The sequence below is a fragment of the Micropterus dolomieu genome, linkage group LG04, assembly GCF_021292245.1.
Source record: "Micropterus dolomieu isolate WLL.071019.BEF.003 ecotype Adirondacks linkage group LG04, ASM2129224v1, whole genome shotgun sequence".
Classification (NCBI taxonomy): Eukaryota; Metazoa; Chordata; class Actinopteri; order Centrarchiformes; family Centrarchidae; genus Micropterus; species Micropterus dolomieu.
In genome coordinates, this window is record NC_060153.1 from 9306955 (window position 1) to 9327356 (window position 20402).

Genomic DNA, 20402 nt, shown 5'->3' on the forward strand with positions numbered 1-20402 from the left:
GTCAGGCCGTCAGCTCAATGTTGATTAAATTTTGATTCCATGTTGTTGCTAAGCTGCGAAAACTAATTTCAGTCTGTCTTAATGGAGTTTGCAGCTGAGCCCTGTCATTTAGAGATAGAGAAACAAATGAAACTACGAAAGTCTGCAGAGAAATGTCACAAGCAATTCCTACGTGACTGATAAACAGCTGCACCATACACCTCTTGAACTCTGTGGGGAATGTGGCTATTGTCCTTTCTTTCCCCCTTTAGATGCCCTGGAGAGCTGGCTAATGTTTATCTGTCTGGTCAGTGAGTTCCTTTGCTGACTTGCAGTGCGAAGAATGTGATAACATATCTTTACACTGCACAAGTTTCCAGGGTTGCACTGTTGATCAGCACTTAATAATTTTTAATCATTCAAAACACAGAAAAAACCCAAACAGTTTACAAAAAGTATCTGAATTATGAGATCTCATTGCTTAATGACTGTTTTTTTAAATATTTTTTTATTATTAGGTACATTTGTGTATGTTGATATATTGTTTAATACCTCTTGCGTTTTTTGCTGTTAACTGTGAAGTCTTGTTTGGTCGAGCACACTTCTTGTAAGGTTTTTAGCACTCAAGCTATACAATAGATTATGGACCTTTCACCTTTTTGCCTGCGTTTCAGAGTACTTGACTGTCTTCTCCCAAATGATTGCCTTCCATGACCCAGAGCTAAGCAACCACCTAAATGAGATTGGTTTCATCCCAGACGTAAGTTACCAAGAGTGCAAGTACCATGACACATTGATGACAGTACTAGGATAACTACGTTCTTCTGTCTTTAATGGGAAGTCAGAAGAGATAGTAAGAAATAATTACAGTTTCTGGCTCCACACAGGGGCAAAGGAAATGACCATGCATAGATCACTGTGCCTATCTTTTCATTGTCATTGACATTTTTTTGTTCATATTGCCATTTGACATATTCTGCTTTTGTGTCAAGGGTCAAGTTCTCCCTCGAGTCCACTGGTGGTGATTTATACAGCGATTAATGTCTGCTAGGCACACTTAATGATTGTCCTCTGCCAGGCTTACCTTATTTCTCTTACTCTGTGCCATCTCTTCCTGTCCTTCGCTTTCGTCTTTACAGCTCTGCTCAGACAGTGACAAGGTTAAAGTCTCTACCGTCTCTCTGGGGTTTCAGTTAGTGTGCTGATGAATGTGTGCCACCTGTGGACTGGCCTCTGGGACATTACCCAATGAAAAAGTGGGGTCTTTATCGCAGAGGAGTCAGGGATTTAAGCGTCCTCCTCCTCCTCCTCCTCCACCTTCTTGCAGTTTCTCATGTTGCAGCTCCTTTTCAGAAGCGGTGCAAGTGGAGCACAAAACTGTCCTTGTTGATTTTCTGTCATAATTTAAAGAGTGTAGAAAAAAAAGAATGTCAGGAGAGACACTTGGCACGGATTTTGTTGTATGTGTCAGCGCTATTTTTTTATTTTAAAAACAAAGCTTAACCTTGAACAGATGTCCCATTAAGATTCTTTCAATATCTTGCTCATCTGTTGTTCAGACTTGGCTCTTCAAAGAAAAAGCATGCTCTTATGATGCTGACTTGACACTCACTGCATCTACAGAACTCCCAGCATTGACTTGCCTTTCAAAGGAGATGCTGTATGTCTGTTTTCATTGTAAGGCCAGGATAATATTGGAACAAGCTTTGTTGATACAGCTTTCATACTTGATGTGAATCCCAGTAATTAGACTTTACAGACCATAAATCCCTGTGTTCTCTGTGAACTTCAGAGAACTCTCTTAACTGTTGTTTTACTGAGGAAATAAATCCACCGGCCCTAAAAGACCAAATGTCACTGCACTATGAAATTGATCTGATTTCCTGCATATACATACCAAAACATGGCTAGTTTCACACAGTTTGTCTTTCAAAAAAAAGACGAATCTTGTGCAAGCATGCAGAAACCACAAGTAATCTTTGGAAATGTTGTGGACTCTGTTCCAGGAATGCCTTAAGCCATCGGCAGAGAGTCAGATTGCATGTGGCCAGTGGTTTAATTCAGGCCATTCTCAATTTGGCCACATCTCCTCTGCTGGATCCACCATTTACACCTACACTAATCCAATCTGGCTGGACTCGCAGTCCTGCTGCCGAGCTGTTGAAATTGAGGCTGAGATGAGCTCGGGAGTGCAGTGGTTCTCTGCTGCTCATCACTCCTGGGCACAGCAGAGGTCTACTGAACAGTCTCCGGCTCCCCCACAATTAGCTATCAATTAACTGGCTCAGATAAGCTCCAGTATTCATGCACACTCTGCCCCAGACTCGTCGCTGCTGAATATTACGAAGCCTTGCCGACGGTGGCCAGCTATTGGCAGGTGTTATAACAGGTGGTTAATGGTTGAGTGTGTATCTGTGCGTTTGTATGTGAGTGTGTGTGCGTGCTCTTTAATTTCAATTTTATGCATTGCCTCCGGGGAAAGTGTTGAATGGAGTGAGTGAAGTAGGAGAGAAATAAAGGATGCATGACAAGTTCTGTATAATGAGATTCATTGTTAGCTTTCTCCCCATTGACTAATAACCAAACTCAGCAGTTTGTTCTTTATTGCCGTTTCTCTTTCTCGGAAGGCTGCAGAGATGTGCAGCCATGTGTGCTGCTTTTCTCAAAGACAGAAGTCTCTCTAGTGACAAAGCAGTTCATTCATTTCATTTGAACTCTCAGAAGTTTGTTTTGACATACTGAGCATTACAGACAAATGAATGCTACAGTAAAATGTGCTTATCTTATGTCTCTTTTTTCTTACCATACAGCTTTATGCTATTCCTTGGTTCCTGACTATGTTTACACGTAAGTAGCTTTTTTTTGTACCCACAATGTGGATATGATGTAGCACTGAGCATAATCCAAAACTTTCAGAAGGTATTTTGAGTCTGCTTCAATTAGAGTATCAATAAAAGAGAGAAAAGGTCAGTGGCTCTAGTATAGACAAGTTCTGTAGGTCTTTGTGTTTTTTTCCCCCTCTCGGTGACCTTTATTCCCGCTGTTAATTAATTCAAGTCTTAAAGGGAACGGACTCGCCCGCTCAGTCATACTCTACCAAAGACTTTCGTCAGCACATCTTTATTAGTCTTTATTTTGTATTTATCTGAAAAAATTTCTAAATCCCAACATAAAGTTGACAAGACAGCTGCTTGCAGCAGTGTTTCTCCTTAATGTGGGTAAAGTACCAGCCGTAAACATCACATATAACAACAATATTATAACAAAGAAATCTTAACTCAGGGTCCATTTACTAGCTTTTTTCCTGAACTTTCATCTACATCTTACAGTGGATAGAGTTTGCTCAGTTTGACAACTGAAACATGACAACTAACACAAATGACAAATTAGCTATACTTGTACTTAATTGAGTTTTTTAAGGGTGTGGTAAAATAAAATAAAAATAATTCCGATTTAATGTGAGAAAACTGTGATTTCTGTCATGCTGAGTGGTACTGTGTAAAACACTTTTAAGATATTTTTCCCCAAATCTAAAATGCCTGCCAGAAATGGTGGACATTATACTGTAGTTTTTAAAAGGCTGAGGTCTTTTGTATGCAGAAACATGTCCGAGTGTCATGTCTCGGTGACTATGTTGACTTAACAGAGTGGCAGATCTGAGCTGTAGACTTAAAAAGCTTATTATAGCGCTCCCTGTGGGCCTGTCTGCACCATTTTCTGCATCTAAGTAGTGACTCACCAAGACTTTTAATACACCAAATTAGAAGTGTAACATCCAATTGTGCCTGAGATATTTTATAAAAAAACAGTATATAAGCCATTGTGGATGTTGTAATAGTTTATTATCTATTATTATTATTCTTAATTAATGTATTTTAACCTGCAGTTCATGAGAAGATTTCTTTAGGTAATCTTAAAGGAGGGAAAAACTACAGTATGTTATGATCTGTGGGTGGGATGTGGCAGACGCAATCAATTCCAGGCACTCATTTTCAGGATGGTAAAAATAAAAAGCATTTAAAAAATATGGATTTGTTATATTATAAAAATACATCAACACTTATCAGTAAGCTTGCCTTCCTCAGGAGGACCTTGAGGAGAGCATGATGTATTTTTCTTTTTTACTTTTAATGCCCATATTTATTAAAGACTTTTACTGGACCTTTTTGATTTTGTATGACACATCCTAACCATGTATATTTTCCCTGTTTAATGGACATTCCACAGCATATGCGGATGTGGGGGTCACGATAAACGCTACTGCTGCTATTTTTTCTCAATATTTTATAAACATTAAAAAAAAAATAACAGCAGAAAAGATTGGATCAGGATTTTTTGGCAGAGCTATACACTATGAGATGATAGGTTCATACATACAGTGCTGGGGTTATACACAGTAAGCACAAAGCACCTCTCTACTAGCATCCATTACAATAGTCCTGCAGTATCTGCCGCCTTTGTGAAGCTTGTAATGTTCAGCTTATGTTGACACTTACAAGCTGGTGTGTCAATTCAGTAAGGGACATTTGTCCCTTAAGGGTTTGGTTTATGACATTAAATTGGACTGCGTTGTATTATATAGAATTTATAATGTTTTGTCATACCCCATGTACAGGAAATAAAATGAAATAGTCAAAATTAAGTTAGCATTAGTTTAGGTGTGACTACAAATTTGACAGATGTGAGTTGTATAGTTTCATGAGTCCGGCGCAGTTTAAGCAAAACTAAAGAATAACAGTCTCAACGAAAAGTTTCCAACACTTGGACATCTACAAAGAAATGTTACAGATTCAAGCAATAACTGCACGTTTCCATGTTTAATAGCGGACATCTAAATATGCTTGTTGAATCAAAATAGCATCTCACCTTTTGTGCAGCAGCATGGGTACATGAAGGTTTTATTTTGGCTGGCTGTCAGCGTGCAGTTTGTCAGTTGATGACAGCATTACACTTATCTTCCTACAGAGAGCAGTTAGAGCTCTGAAATATGAGCACATTAGCAGAGGTCACAGATCATAATTACAAATTAAATGATATGCAATTAACCTCTGTGTCTTCTAGGTACAGCCCCATCATACACTACAACTGTACAACTGTGTAACTTTTTGCCTTCTTGATATAATTTTAGGTAGTTGCAGTAGAACCTTGCTAGTCAGCAGGTTCTTACAGACAGAACACAACCTGTGATTTACATTAATTGTAGGCAATTGATCCGAAGCCTGCACTTGCTTACAGTGGGATATTTTATTCTTCAGTTAAACACACACACACACACACACACACACACACACACACACACACACACACACACACACACACAGAGAGAGAGAGAGACAACTCCTGGGGTTGAGAGTGTGAGGTGTGACCCTTTTACCCCTTATCCTCCCCCTGAGGCAGCGAATGAGTCCAGTATTCAGGAGATGTTCCCCTCTGACTGCTAATGTCTCCAATCCAATATGAGACAAGGTTGGAGGGTCATCTTCCATTCACAAACAGACACACACACACTCTCAGACACACTGCCTGTCACTCACATGCACCAGTCTGCTCAGCTGACTGCTAATGTGGCGCGGACCCTTCAAGCCATTTCCTCACCACTCTCGCTCTCTCAGCCTCACAACAGTCACACTTGGCCCACACACACACGTCTACTGCCTTGCATCCAGCAAATCTAAACCCCAGGATGACATAAACAGGTGGACAGTACAGGTTCTCATGCATAAATCTCAACATCGAGGAAACTTTTCGAATACTGAAATAGTAACTCCAGTGGGACATATTATAAGGATGTGGTTTTATTTGGCTTAAAACAACCTGTGCAGGTTCCTTGCTCTAAAGCTCCTCAGCCCCCTGATGTTCTTTCTGTCATTTTTCCACAACAACACCCATCTTAAAACATTTTCCCGGCTACCTCCCCCACACCAAATATCCCTCCAGGCAACCTCACCAATGCACAATATTGCGTAGCGAGCTTCCTGTTTTAAAGCCATGGAGCCATGTTAAGTAAATGCTGCATGCACATGCAAATCATACTAATTATGTACAGAATGATTCCCTTTTTATCACTGTGTGCATGTTGCTTGCTATTGTCCCACTTGCAGGATCCTATTGTGCCTCCCCTCGAGGGATTTGTCTCTTCAAACACATTTTGTAAAATATCCCCTTTTGTTGTGTTTATTTCTGTACCCTTCCATACAGATGTGTTTCCACTGCACAAGATCTTCCACCTGTGGGACACACTGCTGCTGGGTAACTCCTCTTTCCCCTTCTGTATCGGCGTGGCGATTTTGCAGCAGCTCAGGGACCGTCTTTTAGCTAATGGCTTCAATGAGTGCATCCTACTCTTCTCTGACCTGCCAGGTGAGAATATGAGCTGGTATTTATCTTTGTAAATACTATGGCTTCCCTTTATCCCTCATTTCAGGGGCATTCTATACTCGGCCTTGGCCAAATGTTCCTTGATGATAAACAGCCTAACAGCATTTATCATTATTTATTTTCTGCATGCCGTAGTGTCTCTGCATTTTGAAACAAGTGAAAATCACATAAATACTGGCTTCCCTAAACCTGGATCGAAGGCTGTCCATCTGTATCAGCAACTGGCATTTGCAGGAGGCTGCTTTTCATTCCTCAGAGTAATAATGTGATGTGTCTGAGTTAATGATATCCTCAATGCAGGCAGCTCTGCGATCCTACACAAACATTACTCCCTCTAGGCGTGCCACACTCTGCTCTGCATCTGCCGACCACCACACCATGGGAATTGTATGCAACAGAAATCACAACCTCTATGGTTCTCCAGAATTCCCATCGTTTATCATCTTCATTTAGAGATTTAAGACTATTCAGTCTGTGTAGACTGTTTAGCCACTCACTGATATTATTTAAGTAACTAAAAGAAGATAGACCCAAATAAGTAAAGCCAAGGGTTAGCATGGGAATGTGAGGCTAGCAGACTGCCTGAAGCAACTATCAGCTTTAATACAAAGATACTGAGCTTTGTAACAAAATTGCATCAAAATTGCACTGACACAAGCTGTAGGTGTGGTGCTGGGAAATTACACTGGCAAGGAAAAAAACAAGAATGGGAAATGGGTATACTACAGCATAAGACACGTCACATGCAGTTCTTTAACTTTAACTCATTACACCACCCAAGTGTTACCGTAGTGCAAAAATGAGGTGTAGGAGGTGGGAAGGTGTGATGGCAAATATTGAAATACTGTATAGTCTTAACTCAGCAATATGGTTTTTAATCTCTGCAGGTTTCAGTGCATTACAGGCAAGAGAGAGATTCTTCCTCCTCTCTTGAATAAGAGACAGACGGAGGGCTGACAACTAAAGGAGGAATTCAGTGATTCTAATCACACAGGCATGAGTGAAATGGATACTTATTAGCTTAGCTCTGTTGGTTACATGTATTTGTAAAGTACTTTTAACAGACTCTCAGTCCAAGGGGTTTTAAACTTGTCATAAGCAGACGCTGACACATTGCCCCTGGGGACTTTGATGTTTTTGTCGACTATATATGCCACACAGAGTGAAGACTCCTAACTGTGTCTCTTAATACGTGCCCTCTTTACGACTCTTTTTCAGTTACCCAAAGTGATTACTTCAGCATAGTATCTGTGACATAAAATCCGAGAGCGGCATTCATAATGTATGTCTTCAGAATGTTGCTCTTGCCTGAGGGATAGCTCAAACAATTTCCTTTAAAACTCTATTTCCAAATGCTGCTTAGCCTCTTTTTTTTTCTAGCTCAAAGGCAGAATGACATTAGCGTTTTAAAACCAACGGAGACAGAGACGATTTGTCCATAAGGCATGCTGAAGCACTTTGTAAACTGTAAAGTTGTAAACCCCTTCTGCCTAAATTCATTGTAGCCATACTTCACTGTGTTTAACTGCCCAAGTCCAACAGATTCATGTGATGAGGCGGAAGGGAAGAGGAGAGCCAGTTCTCCTTATAAAGGTAAAATATGTTGGCCTAGAGCTGCAGTCAGTTTCTTTGGCAAGATTTCCTGAGAGTGGCTACCACTGCCAGCTCGTTTCTGTATATCACTGCCAGCCTCATTATCGCAGCTTGTGTATACCTGGGTAGTTACAGTGTAGTATCTGGCACTCTCTCTAAACTATATTAGGAATGAATTCTGTGCTTTGGACTGACCTAAAACAGGACTTGTTTACTTAAGCTTCCAGCTATGTTCTGGTCCACACTCAAGATAGTTTTATGTAACTTGTTACAGACACAGACTGCCAAATCCAATCCAATACCAAACAACACTGTGTTCGTCACCTCTACTAAATAACAGTAGAGGTCTTACTACTTTGGGCTTATTGACCTGGATTGTGCAGAGTTTATTTTTGTAGCCATGCAAGCGGATATGGCCATGTCAGTCTGTTTTTTGGTTGTTCCACCGCAATGCTGTAATATAAGAATGCAATATTTCAGGTAGTGGATGGATTGCTATGAAATTTTGTACAGACATTCATGGTTCCCAAAGGATGAAGCCCACTACTAGCACCACCATCAGCTCAAAACTGTGTTTGCTTTATGACCAAATTCCTGCAAAACTAGTGCCATTTGCAGCTGTTTAGCTATACTTTATGTTTAGGCCTAATTAACAAATATTAGCAAAACTAATATGGTGACCATCTTACCCATTATGTCTGCTAAACATCAGCACATTAGCATTGCCTTTTTGAGCATGCTCGCTAATGTTAGCCTTTAGCTCACTTTGCTAAACTACAGCTTCGCAGAGCTTTGTTCCTTATTTAACCCTTCTTAGCAGCTACATCTCAACTATTTTAAAGTGTGTGTGATGCAAAGCATAGGACTTGAAAGTAAACATGGGTTTTTCCTTGTTATATAATTAAATTATATGAGTTTCTCATAGATCTTGTCAGCCTTTGTTGAAAGCAAGGTTTTGGAGGTCAGTCTGTATGTGCTCTGCCTCACCACATTTATGTAGTTATGAGTACACAGCCACACACACACACACACACAGACAGACAGACAGACAGACAGACAGACAGACTGACACAGACAGACAGACAGACAGACTGTGAGTTATGGTAGATATCTTGTGATTTGTGGCCCACACCTGCTCCTTTCTGCCATCAGGCGTGCAAAATTGATGTCCTCATACAACTGAGGCTTACATTCATTTGTTTCAGAGCAGACTCCACATGCTCCACATGCTTGTAACTACAGGGACTGCATGTGGGAAGCCAGAAAAACATACCCTGATGCTGGCTGGACATCATAAAAGAAGAAAAATAGACTGAATCTGTTTTCTACAGCACAAAAGGAAATGTGTTTGAACAAGAATTGTTTTCTAACATTAAAATATAAGACTAAAAATATAGGATATACATTATATATTATGCAGTGTCCTTTAACCATCCAGGAAAGAAGTACACATTTAATTCAGCAAATATATTAACACTGTATTTACATTGCAAACTAGCAACGGCAATGTTGAACTGAGTCGTCATGCAGTTTAGTGACAACATAAACTTGTAGGAGCACATCATTTCTGTCTTTGTACCATTCATATCAGGTGCACATAATCATTGACATTTTTGTTCATTTTAGCCTATGCATGATGGAAGCCTGTATTTAGTGGTGATGAGTTTGTCGGTGGTAAAAAGGTAAAGGACTAAGGTTCAGAGAAATGGATAATGCACAAGTAGACAATTTAGTTGTGAAATTAAAAAAACTGCTCTCTTTCTGTTCCTGTCTGCAACTGTTTGACTTAAACGTTAACGGTCAAGAAAACATTACAGGACAGTGGCTCCTAAATGATTCAGACACACTCCTCTCTCTTTTCCTCCTTCTAGGCAGTAAATAGGGCCAGTGACAATAATTCTCAGTGACAAGCCTATTACACATAACACTGTGAAGTCTATAGTTGCCAATATTCCAACAAGAGAGGGGAGGTCCAGGTTTAGGACCTATGGCTATGAGGTCTTGTTCAACCACTGGTTCATGTATCACTGGAAGTCAGTATCCTTCATTCTCTTCCCACAATTGTTACTGAAGTCACATGACTCTCCAGACTAATGAAAGCCTAACATTTAGCTAAATTAAAATTAAATTTTTGTGATGACCACGCTCCGTGTCAGAATCTGAAATTAAATGAAATGTGAAACAGGTAAGACTTATGTGGCAACATTTTGCCTTGGAGCCAGCAATGCATCTCAGCCTGCCATTTGTTAGCAATTAATCTCATTTGGTGAATCCCATTTGCTTAGTCTTGTAGCCTCGGGTGATCTATAACTTTCTCTTGTTTGGAGACTTCATTGATTCACAATGGACCAGAGAAGCTCTCCGGCTGACAGGAACCGTGTGTTTACTGATGATGCAGCGGCATTTGCCTTCACGGGACATTAGCATCTGTCTCAACAAGCAAAGCTGGGCACAGAACTGATGAGCTCTAGTTATAAATGTTTAGTTCTGAGAAAAACAACCATGAGCTGCTGAAAGTGCTCGAGGCCACATTACACACAGGGACACCCAGACAACACAAGCAGAAGGAGAAGTTAGAACATTGATCTGAAGGTTTAGTGTTGGGAGTGCATGACAATTATGGACTGGCATATTTGCGTTTACATGAGGGGTTTTGGCTGATAGTCTGCTCTGCAGCATTTTGAAATGAGTAGATAAATAAAATAAACTTTAGTCCTATTAAAGCCAACCAACTTTAAGGAGGACCTAGGTAATATCCATAGGATCCTGACAATATTGATCTGGGGCCAAATGTATTAATCAGCTCAGATTCATTGCAGGAATTGAGCCGAAAAATGTCAATACTCAAACAAAAACAATACTCCGGCCTTAGAAAACCTGAGAGTTATTAGTGAGCTTCACTCTTAAAGCGTGGGGAGATGTCTAGTAGATGACTGACACTGACTGATTATGACATTCAGAACCATAAAAATAAATGATTAATGCCATTTTGTAGTTTTTCTAAGTGGTTCTGATCTGCAATGAACACATTTGGAAGATTGACAAGTTGCTCTGGTCACAAAATAGCATTACTTGTAAGATAAACTACTTGCACAAAGAAAAACCTGTATTTATCCTAAACTGATAAAAGTGACACCCAGATTTAATTTTGAAAGGCCAAACTGAGTTGATTTCTGTCTAATGCTGTATCTTGCACATTTTATCCGGTGTGTCTGTTTATTTTTTATTTACTGTATACATTCAGTATACGTAATCCTTTGATTTCTGAATGTAGTTCAGCAACAATAACAATTTAGGCAACACATTGGCATAGCCGCTGGTCCCCTTTGTTGTTTCTGGTGCATCTGTGCGTCATGTCTGGCTGGATCAATTGGCCACAACATCTAGGATCAAGCAGTTTTTAGCAAAATCAAGCTGTTGTGTGTATGTGTGTGAAGGTGTGGATGCAGGCGTGTATGGGGGTTGCAGCTATTGCAAATTCGCACTAGTTTTTTTTACATCTTGTAATGCAAGTTCAAGAAAAGCAATCACAGTTGTGGTTTCCCAAAGCATTTTCTTTGTTTTCAGGTGCGTCTCAGTTTAGGTAGATTGCAGATTGAACTATTGTCAAGAAATGTTAATACAGTCTACATATCTGAATAAGCTTTTTGTTTTTTAAAGCACCAATTGGTGTATATATATATATTCATTTCATACCTCCTGGAATAAGCATGCATGTTTGTGCTCAGGTAGTATTGTCCTAACAGGTTAGGTACCTCTACAGCTCTTCTAAATCCTGTGTAAGATAAGTTTTAATTAATTTAATTAATTATATCCAAGGAAGATTAAGAAAGGTAATTAAATGTTTTTCTCTTAGGACCAAATACAATCTCGCTGACAAGCTTGCATCAGTTAGGAATGACTTCTTAGTATGTGATGGTGCATGATTGAGAGCACTGAACATTGATTGATCACTAAAATTAGAGCATTGCTTAGTAAGGGCATAATTGTGGTCACTTTAGTGTTGTCTTCCATGAATGATACGTGCACCCCAAAAAGCCATAGAAACGCAATGCAGTCATCCATTTCAATTTCCTCAAAACAAACAAACCATTCCCTCAAGTTTTGTCGAAATATAATTGGTCGTACGTACTGGACGATAGATTTTTTCACTTTCCACACTCCCACCTAATGAGAGCTATTCAAAAGGTGAGAGGGGAATTGTCAAAAGTACAGATGGCTGCCTTTATAATCTATGAATTGATGATCAAGAGTAATTTTCATGGTGTGGCTGTTATAATATCAAGGGTTGGAAACATTATAATTTAATAGAGTTTCTTTTAATTCACTAAATTCTCTCATCTTCATTATTGTCAGGTTTGTGTTCCTTTGCACCGCAATCCACTTCCACCAAGCCCCTGAGTTGTACTTAAAGTAATCACGTTATTCTGATATTCATTGCAACATGTCACAGCCCACAATCAACGCCGATACGTAATTACTAAAATGTAATTTTGCCTGACTAAAAAGAAAAATTGCTTCTTAACAGAATTGGCTGCCTTGGAATGCCCAGCTGAGCCCAGGGCTTGTTAAAACTGCTATCAATCTCCTCTTCGACATTCCTGTCTCTTTTAGCCAGAGGGGAGATTGCATGCAGCATTTGTCGCCCTAGGGAGGGAAACTGTGTTTTCCTTCACTGTCTGTGAGGAATCTCAGACCACCAGTGTGTTTTTCACTGGAATGAACCTTGTAACTGAGTCTGTGAGGTCCTAGCCCATGAGAGCTGACAATCCCCTAACCTTAACGCCGCTGTAGCACAGAGTGAGGGAAAGATACATCTTCTATATAATTTAACTTGAGCCTTGGCCAGGTGCAGGTCGTGCCAAAGAGCCCTCATTAGCCAGACTCGCTTATTATCCACGAAAAAGTGGAGTGAAAGAGAGAGGCTGTCATTGTGAAAGAGTGTGAAGGAAAGAATTCCTAATTTATCCAAATCCTCAGCTAATCCAGTGAGTCCCTGTTCCCTAATCCTGTATTCTCAAAGCAAGAAGAAGGAGAAGGATGGATTCTGCTGGAGAGGCATTGGGGGAAGAGGAGAAATTTTGCTTTTGCACTAAAACCCTTTTTTGGGACAAGAGCTCAGATGAGGGACAGCAGCTAAACGATGGCCACTTTATCTTAAAGAGCCACTGGCACTGCCGGATAACTACTTGAGAAGATTATTAATGGCAGCAAAATGCCAAGGTCAAGCTGCTCACTTCTGCAACTAAACCTCCCACACTACATTTACATAATCTCTTATAATGTATGTCTGATTCAGGGGAGGGAATCAAATTTTTTTTATTCTCATGCTTTACAGTCTGATTTTTTTTTTATTTTTTTACCATTCATTCATATTCTGACACTGCAGTTAAATAATTTGTCAATGATAATTGAAAATTCAGAGATTAGCAGAATACTCCCTGTTTTTGATCCATTCATTAGTTGTCAAGGGATTTCACTGAAATTTGGTACAGAGAGATATTTTAATGTTTGCTATCTTATTATTGTCTACTCGCCAACATTGGCAAGTTAACATTTTCTCATTTTTCACCTGTTCCTTCCTTTTTATATTTGCACAGAAATTGACATCGAGCGCTGTGTTCGGGAATCCATCAGCCTCTTTTGCTGGACTCCAAAGAGCGCTACCTACCGTCAACATGCTCAGCCACCAAAGGCCGCTGGTGACAATGGATTTGGGAAAACGGCAACGTACTACTCGTCTGACTATCAGGACATGCCCAAGACAGACCTGGTGAGTTTTACTCATCACACACATACAATCACACGCAAAAATGCCATAAATTTGAAGTGAAGTGAAGCCCCCTTTGCTTTGCAAATTTGTGAATTGATTTGCATTGTTATCTACATAATACTTCTTACTTTCCCTGGGCCAGTGACTGTTGAGGTTTTCTTTTATTATTTATTTCCTGGTGTGACCTGATGTTAGAGGCACAGTAAGATCTGACGTTTTGCTTGAAACAACCTATAAAATGTGTGGTGAGGCTGCAGGAAAATCTATATCTTTGCAAACAGGGGACATAAGTGATAAACCCTTAATTTCAATTAAATTTTATTTATATAGCGCCAAATCACAACAACAGTTATCTCACAACGCTTTTTATAAAAGAGCAGATCTAGACCATACTCTATGATGTTATTTACAGAAGCCCAACAATTCCCACCAAGAGCAAGCACTAGGCGACAGAGGCAAGGAAAAACTTTTAGACAGAAACCATGGCTCAGGGTGGGCGGCCATCTGCCTCGACCGGTTGGGGGTGAAGGGGAGAGAGAGAAAGAGAGAGAGAGAGAGGGCAGGAGAGGAACAGAGAGAAAAAGAGAGGGATGGAAGGAGAGAGAGGGGAGGGAGGCAGCCTACACAATATACACACAGAGGTACAGACATCAAAGGTGATGTTGCTATAGACTAAATGAAAAATGGTATAGATATGTATAGTAGTGTTAATGATAACAATCGTAATGTTAATGATTATAATAACAATAATAACAATAGGACTAGTAACAATAGTTGTTGTAGCAGAGGGTGTCGAGCAGGAAAACGGGGTTAGCAGGTGACCCGCAGCCACAGATCCAGAGCCAGAAACACCTGCAGGAAGTGATAGGAGGAGAGAGGAGAGGGACGAGAAAGCACAAGACTACCGGAAAGGGGAGAAGTTGTGTTAGTAACATGCAATAATGGGATGAGGTTGCATACAGAGGGAGAGGAAGTAGGGGAGAGAGGAGCTCAGTGCATCATAGGAAATCCCCCGGCAGTCTAGGCCTGTAGCAGCATAACTAAGGGATGGTTCAGGACTCACCTGAGCCAGCCCTAACTATAAGCTTCATCAAAGAGGAAAGTCTTAAGCCTACTCTTAAATGTGGAGATGGTGTCTGCCTCCTGAACCCAAACTGGAACCTGGTTCCACAGGAGAGGAGCTTGATAGCTGAACGCTCTGGCTCCTAGTCTACTTTTGGAGACTCTAGGAACCACAAGTATCCCTGTAATCTGGGAGCGCAGTGCTCTGGTGGGGTAGTAAGGTACTATGAGCTCTTTAAGATAAGATGGTGCCTGACCATTAAGAGCTTTGTACGTAAGAATAATGATTTTAAATTCTGTTCTGGATTTTGCTGGAAGCCAATGCAGAGAAGCTAAGACAGGAGAAATATGATCTCTTTTCCTGGTTCCTGTCAGAACACGTGCTGCAGCATTCTGGATCAGCTGAAGAGTCTTAATGGACTTTTTCGAGCAGCCTGATAATAAAGAATTGCAGTAATCCAGCCTAGAAGTAACAAATGCATGGACTAGTTTTTCTGCATCATTTTTAGACAGGATGTTCCTGATTTTCGCAATATTACGTAGGTGAAAAAAGGCGGTCCTTGAAATTTGCTTAATGTGAGACTTAAACGACATGTCCTGATCAAAGAGAACTCCAAGATTCCTCAGAGTGGTGTTGGAGGCCAGGGCGATGCCATCAAGGGAAACTATATCTTTAGATAATGCGTCACAGAGGTGCTTAGGCCCCAGAACAATAACTTCAGTTTTATCTGAGTTTAACATTAGAAAATTACAGCTCATCCAGGTTTTAACATCCTGAAGGCACATTTGAAGTTTAGCTAACTGATTAGTTTCATCTGGCTTGATCGATAGATATAACTGAGTATCATCTGCATAACAATGAAAGTTTATGGAATATTTCCTGATAATATTGCCTAAAGGAAGCATATAAAGTGAAGAGGATTGGTCCGAGGACAGATCGTTGAAGAACTCCATGACTAACTTTGGCGTGCATGGAGGATTCATTGCTAACATGTTAAAACTGAAATCGATCTGATAAATAGGACTTAAACCAGCTTAGAGCGGTTCCTTTATTGCCAATGAAATGTTCCAGTCTCTGCAATAGGATCTGATGGTCAATGGTATCAAATGCAGCACTAAGATCTAATAAAACCAGTACAGAGACAAGTCCTTTGTCTGATGCAATAAGGAGGTCGTTGGTAATTTTCACCAGTGCTGTCTCTGTGCTATGATGAGCTCTAAATCCTGACTGAAAATCCTCAAATAAACCAGCCTAGTCGGGATGGGGTCTAAGAGGCAGGTTGATGGTTTAGATGAAGAAATTACTGAAGTTAGTTGGTAAAGGTTGAGGGAAGCAAAACAGTCCAAACATATATCTGATTCCACAGCTGCTTCCAAGGTTCCCGAGTCTAGAGATAAGTTGGTGCCAGTTAAGGGCAGGTCTTGGTGAATTTTGCTTCTAATAGTTAGAATTTTATCATTGAAGAAGCTCATGAAGTCGTAACTACTGAGAGCTATGGGAATACTTGGCTCAATAGAGCTGTGTCTCTGTCAGCCTGGCTACAGTGCTGAAAAGAAACCTGGGGTTGTTCCTATTTTCCTCTATGAATGACGAGTAGTACGCTGCTCTGGCATTACGGAGGGCCTTCCTATAAGTTTTAAGACTATCTTGTCAAATTAAACGAGAATTTTCCAGTTTGGTGGAACGCCAATTCCTCTCAAGTTTCCGCGATATTTGCTTTAATTTGCTTTAATTTGCGAGTTTCAGTATTATACCATGGAGCTAACCGTCTTTGTTTTATTATTTTCTTTTTTAGAGGGGCTACAGAGTCGAGTGTCATTCGCAGTGATCCTGCGGCACTATCAACAAGATGATCGATTTGGGAGGGACTGAAATTAGCATAGGAGTCCTCCGTTACTTTGTGACTTGATAATGAATTTAGAGCTGATGGAATCGCATCCTTAAATTTAGCTACAGCACTATCAGACAGACATCTTGTATAGAAATTTTTGCCCAGTGGCATGTAGTTCAGCAATACAAACTCAAAAGTTATCAAACAGTGGTCGGATAAAGAGGGATTCTGTGGGAACACTATTAATAGTCGGTTCATGAACACTCTGAGAGAAGCCAGTGGAATCTAACAGAGAGATAAACGCAGTACTAAAGCTGTCATTCTCAACGTCCACATGAATATTAAAATCTCAATAATAACTTACAATAATAACTTTGTTCGTTTTAAGTACTAAAGTTGACAAAAACTCTGCAAATTCAGATAAGAATTCAGAGTACGGACCAGGTGCTCGGTACACTATAACGAAAAGAATTGGTTGCAGTGATTTCCAACTTGGGTGTGAAAGACTAAGAACAAGGCTTTCAAATGAGTTATAGTTTAGTTTAGGTTTAGAGCTGATTAGTAGGCTAGAGTCGAAGATAGCTGCAACTCCACCTCCTCGGCCTGTGCCTCGAGGAATGTGAGTATTAATATGACTGGGAGGGGTGGATTCATTTAGACATATTCTCCATCACCCAGCCAGGTTTCAGTAAGACAAAATAAATCAATATCATAATCTGATATTAGTTCATTTACTAGTACACCTTTAGAAGAGAGAGATCTGATGTTTAAGAGTCCACATTTAATTTTCCTATTAGTTTGCACTATTGCTCTTGTGGTTTTTATGCACAGCTCCTCTTCTGTTTACCTTTGATTTAAATAATTTCGATGGTGGGGGGGCAGACACCGTCACTATAGGATTTTCACTAAGTAACTCCTGAAATGGAAAAGCAGAGAAGTGTGTTAGACTGCGACTCTGCGTAGGGTTTTGGGTGGGTATCTGTTGAATTAGAAGGGCAGAGAAGTGTGTTAGACTGCGACTCTGCCTCCTGGTCTCAACTCTGGGTTGTCATGGATTTGGTCCACTAATAAACTTGGCCAGATTTCTAGAAATGAGAGCTGCTCCTTCCCAAGTGGGATGGATGCCGTCTCTCTGAATCAGACCAGGTCTTCCCCAGAAAGTCTGCCAATGATCTACAAAGCCCACATCATTTGCTGGACACCAAATAAGACTCAATGTCGCCCGCTCTGACCCCAGGGATGCACTTAACTATGGCCGCTGGCTTCGCTAACTTCACGTTTCTCAAAATGGAGCTGCCAATGATCAGAGTTGGTTTCTCAGCGGATGTGTCGCTGAGTGGGGAAAATCTGTTATAAACGTGAACAGGTTGATGGTGCCCCGTGGGCTTTGAATGCTTACGACTATTCCTCCTTCGGACAGTCACCCAGCCACCCCTTCCTGGCTGCACAGGAGATGCCGGGGAACGGCTACCAGAGGCTAACTCAGGCTGTCCCCCGGCATCTCCTAACAATCCAGATTGTTAATAACATAGTAATAATAGGTTATTATTTTGGTAATTTCAGAGACATTATCTTGGTAAGAACAATGAAAATATCTTGGTAATAGTCTGTTTTAATTTTTGTAAATAGAATACTAAAAATGGGGCAACATCTCAAGGTAATAATGGGGCAATGTGAGCTGATGAAATCACAGATTAGTAATAGGTAATGTTAAGGTGACATTCTTTTTTGATTAATGTGAGGTAATAGTGAGGTAATAAAAGGGTAATATGCTTGTTAATAGTGTAAAGTTTATTATAATACTCAAAAGTTAATCTCAAAATAATGCTGTCAAAAAATCTATGATCAGTGATTTGAACATCATATATTGTATCAATAATTGTTCTAAAACATGTTTTAAAAAAATTCTATTCAACAATAAATCTATAGCATTTCATATCACATGCCACCCATACAGACTGGTACTGTACAGACATGATGAGTGTTTTTGCCAGTAGCGTCATTAAATCTTTATTAAGTGTGTATTATCAGCAGCTGATTGTGAGATAAATTTTACGTGAGATATTTGTTAGCTTCCACACTATTTTTCCTTGTGAAATAATGTTTTTGCTGTTTTGGTACTAGTACCCTATTTCTAATTTGCACAAAGAGCGACTCACTGCACATTACCCATCACCTGTTCTTTTCACTAATCAACACCTGACTGTAGAGCAGCGGAGTGACTCCAGTAGGCCTGTTAAGCTGTATTGATTCTTCAAGTCAGAATGAGTTTCTCAGGAATAAAAAAAGAAAAGGTTACAGTTCAATGCTTGATACAGTACATGGCAGCCTCCGTCTTCAATTCCCAAATGCCGTAAAATTGATTAATTTTAAAAGGAACTGTCTTTACAAATACAAGCATAAAGAAAGTAAAACACTATTTACTGTAACTAAACTTTATTTACTATAAAGTAAAACTATAAATAAAGTAAAACTTTATTATATTGTGTAATAAAATACTGTTACAAATCACTTTGCAGTAAACAAAATACATTAAATTAGATTCCTTTGACAGATGCTTTGCAGGCTGCTTACAGAGTGCGAGATTTTGCCAAAGATTTTAAGTCCACCCTTCTTAGAAACAGAAGTACAGAAATATTTGCAATTAAAAAAATAAATACAGCAAACATTTAGAGCAGATGCTGATGATTTTCCACATAGGCCTTTTGTCTTTGTTTAGTTTATGTGGCGCAGCCCTGTTTGCCTTTCACACCTGAATGCATTATGTCCAGAAAGCTCACAAACACTCTTGTCAGCCCTATCTGCTGTGTGCCCAAGTGACTGCTGTAATCTTTCTCATTCAGCCGAGGCTCATTTGTATGGGTGGTGGCATTGATCCATGACCACATCTATCTGCACCCCACCTCTTCCTCAGAAAACATTCGGGCAGGAGTGCACTGTGTTGAAATGTCACACTCAACACTGGACTGACCACAGACACACACAAAACTAATTGTACGGTATGACTGCAGACAGGAAATTCAGAAAATAAGAAGTTGAATGTTGATCTAGAAATTCCTTTGCTCATTACTCATTTCACACGTCAGAACAAATTTTACTCTGACCTTAGGACTTCTGACTCGTTGCATTTTTTCACACATTTAACATTCACAATTAAACACTGGTAAAGTTTGTATAGTGTGTGAACAAGAGTAAGACTGAAGAATGTAGTAACAGCAAATGAAGGTTTATGGGAAGTTACATCTGACAACATTCAGTCTCTTACAAAATCCCTTTTCAGTTACGGCTTTTAAGATCAATCAGAAAATAATGCTTCATGTAAACACCTTGATCAGTAGAAAGTGGCCTGTTTGAAAGAGCTAAGAGCTTTGATAAGGCTTTCGCTATCTTTTCATCTGATTTAAAATGTGCCATTTGAACAAACATACAGTATAAACACTAATCCTGTAGCAGTTTTTTACATTCGTGTGTGCTTTCCACCGATATCATACAGTTCACTAACTGTAAGTATAATAGTATCTTCTGATATAGGCCTGAACGATTAATCGTTTTCAAATCGAAATTGCGATTTGAAAGAATGCAATTAGCTAAAGATGGCGATAAAATGTAGGTTAATTATACAGAGCATCTGTCCTGTTTTAAACACTCATGCAGTAACAAATTCATTCTGTTGTCATCCGTGTGTGACAGACCTGCTCGGCAATCACAAGCGCCATGCGCCTCCTGTTATGGTCCTACTCACCAATCAGAGCAGGCAAAGGTTGGTACATTTTACAATAACAAAC

General features: G+C 39.8%; 1 protein-coding gene across 2 annotated transcripts in view; it reads left to right on the forward strand.

Moving 5' to 3' along the window:
- tbck (TBC1 domain containing kinase) overlaps positions 1 to 20402 on the forward strand; it is a 50993-nt gene that overhangs the window by 8587 nt on the left and 22004 nt on the right. For both annotated transcript variants that reach the window (XM_046046608.1, XM_046046607.1), the window contains exons 20-23: positions 654 to 739; positions 2790 to 2826; positions 6178 to 6339; positions 13551 to 13723. In XM_046046608.1, coding sequence (XP_045902564.1) covers positions 654 to 739; positions 2790 to 2826; positions 6178 to 6339; positions 13551 to 13723 — 458 coding nt within the window. The remainder of the gene's footprint in view (positions 1 to 653; positions 740 to 2789; positions 2827 to 6177; positions 6340 to 13550; positions 13724 to 20402) is intronic.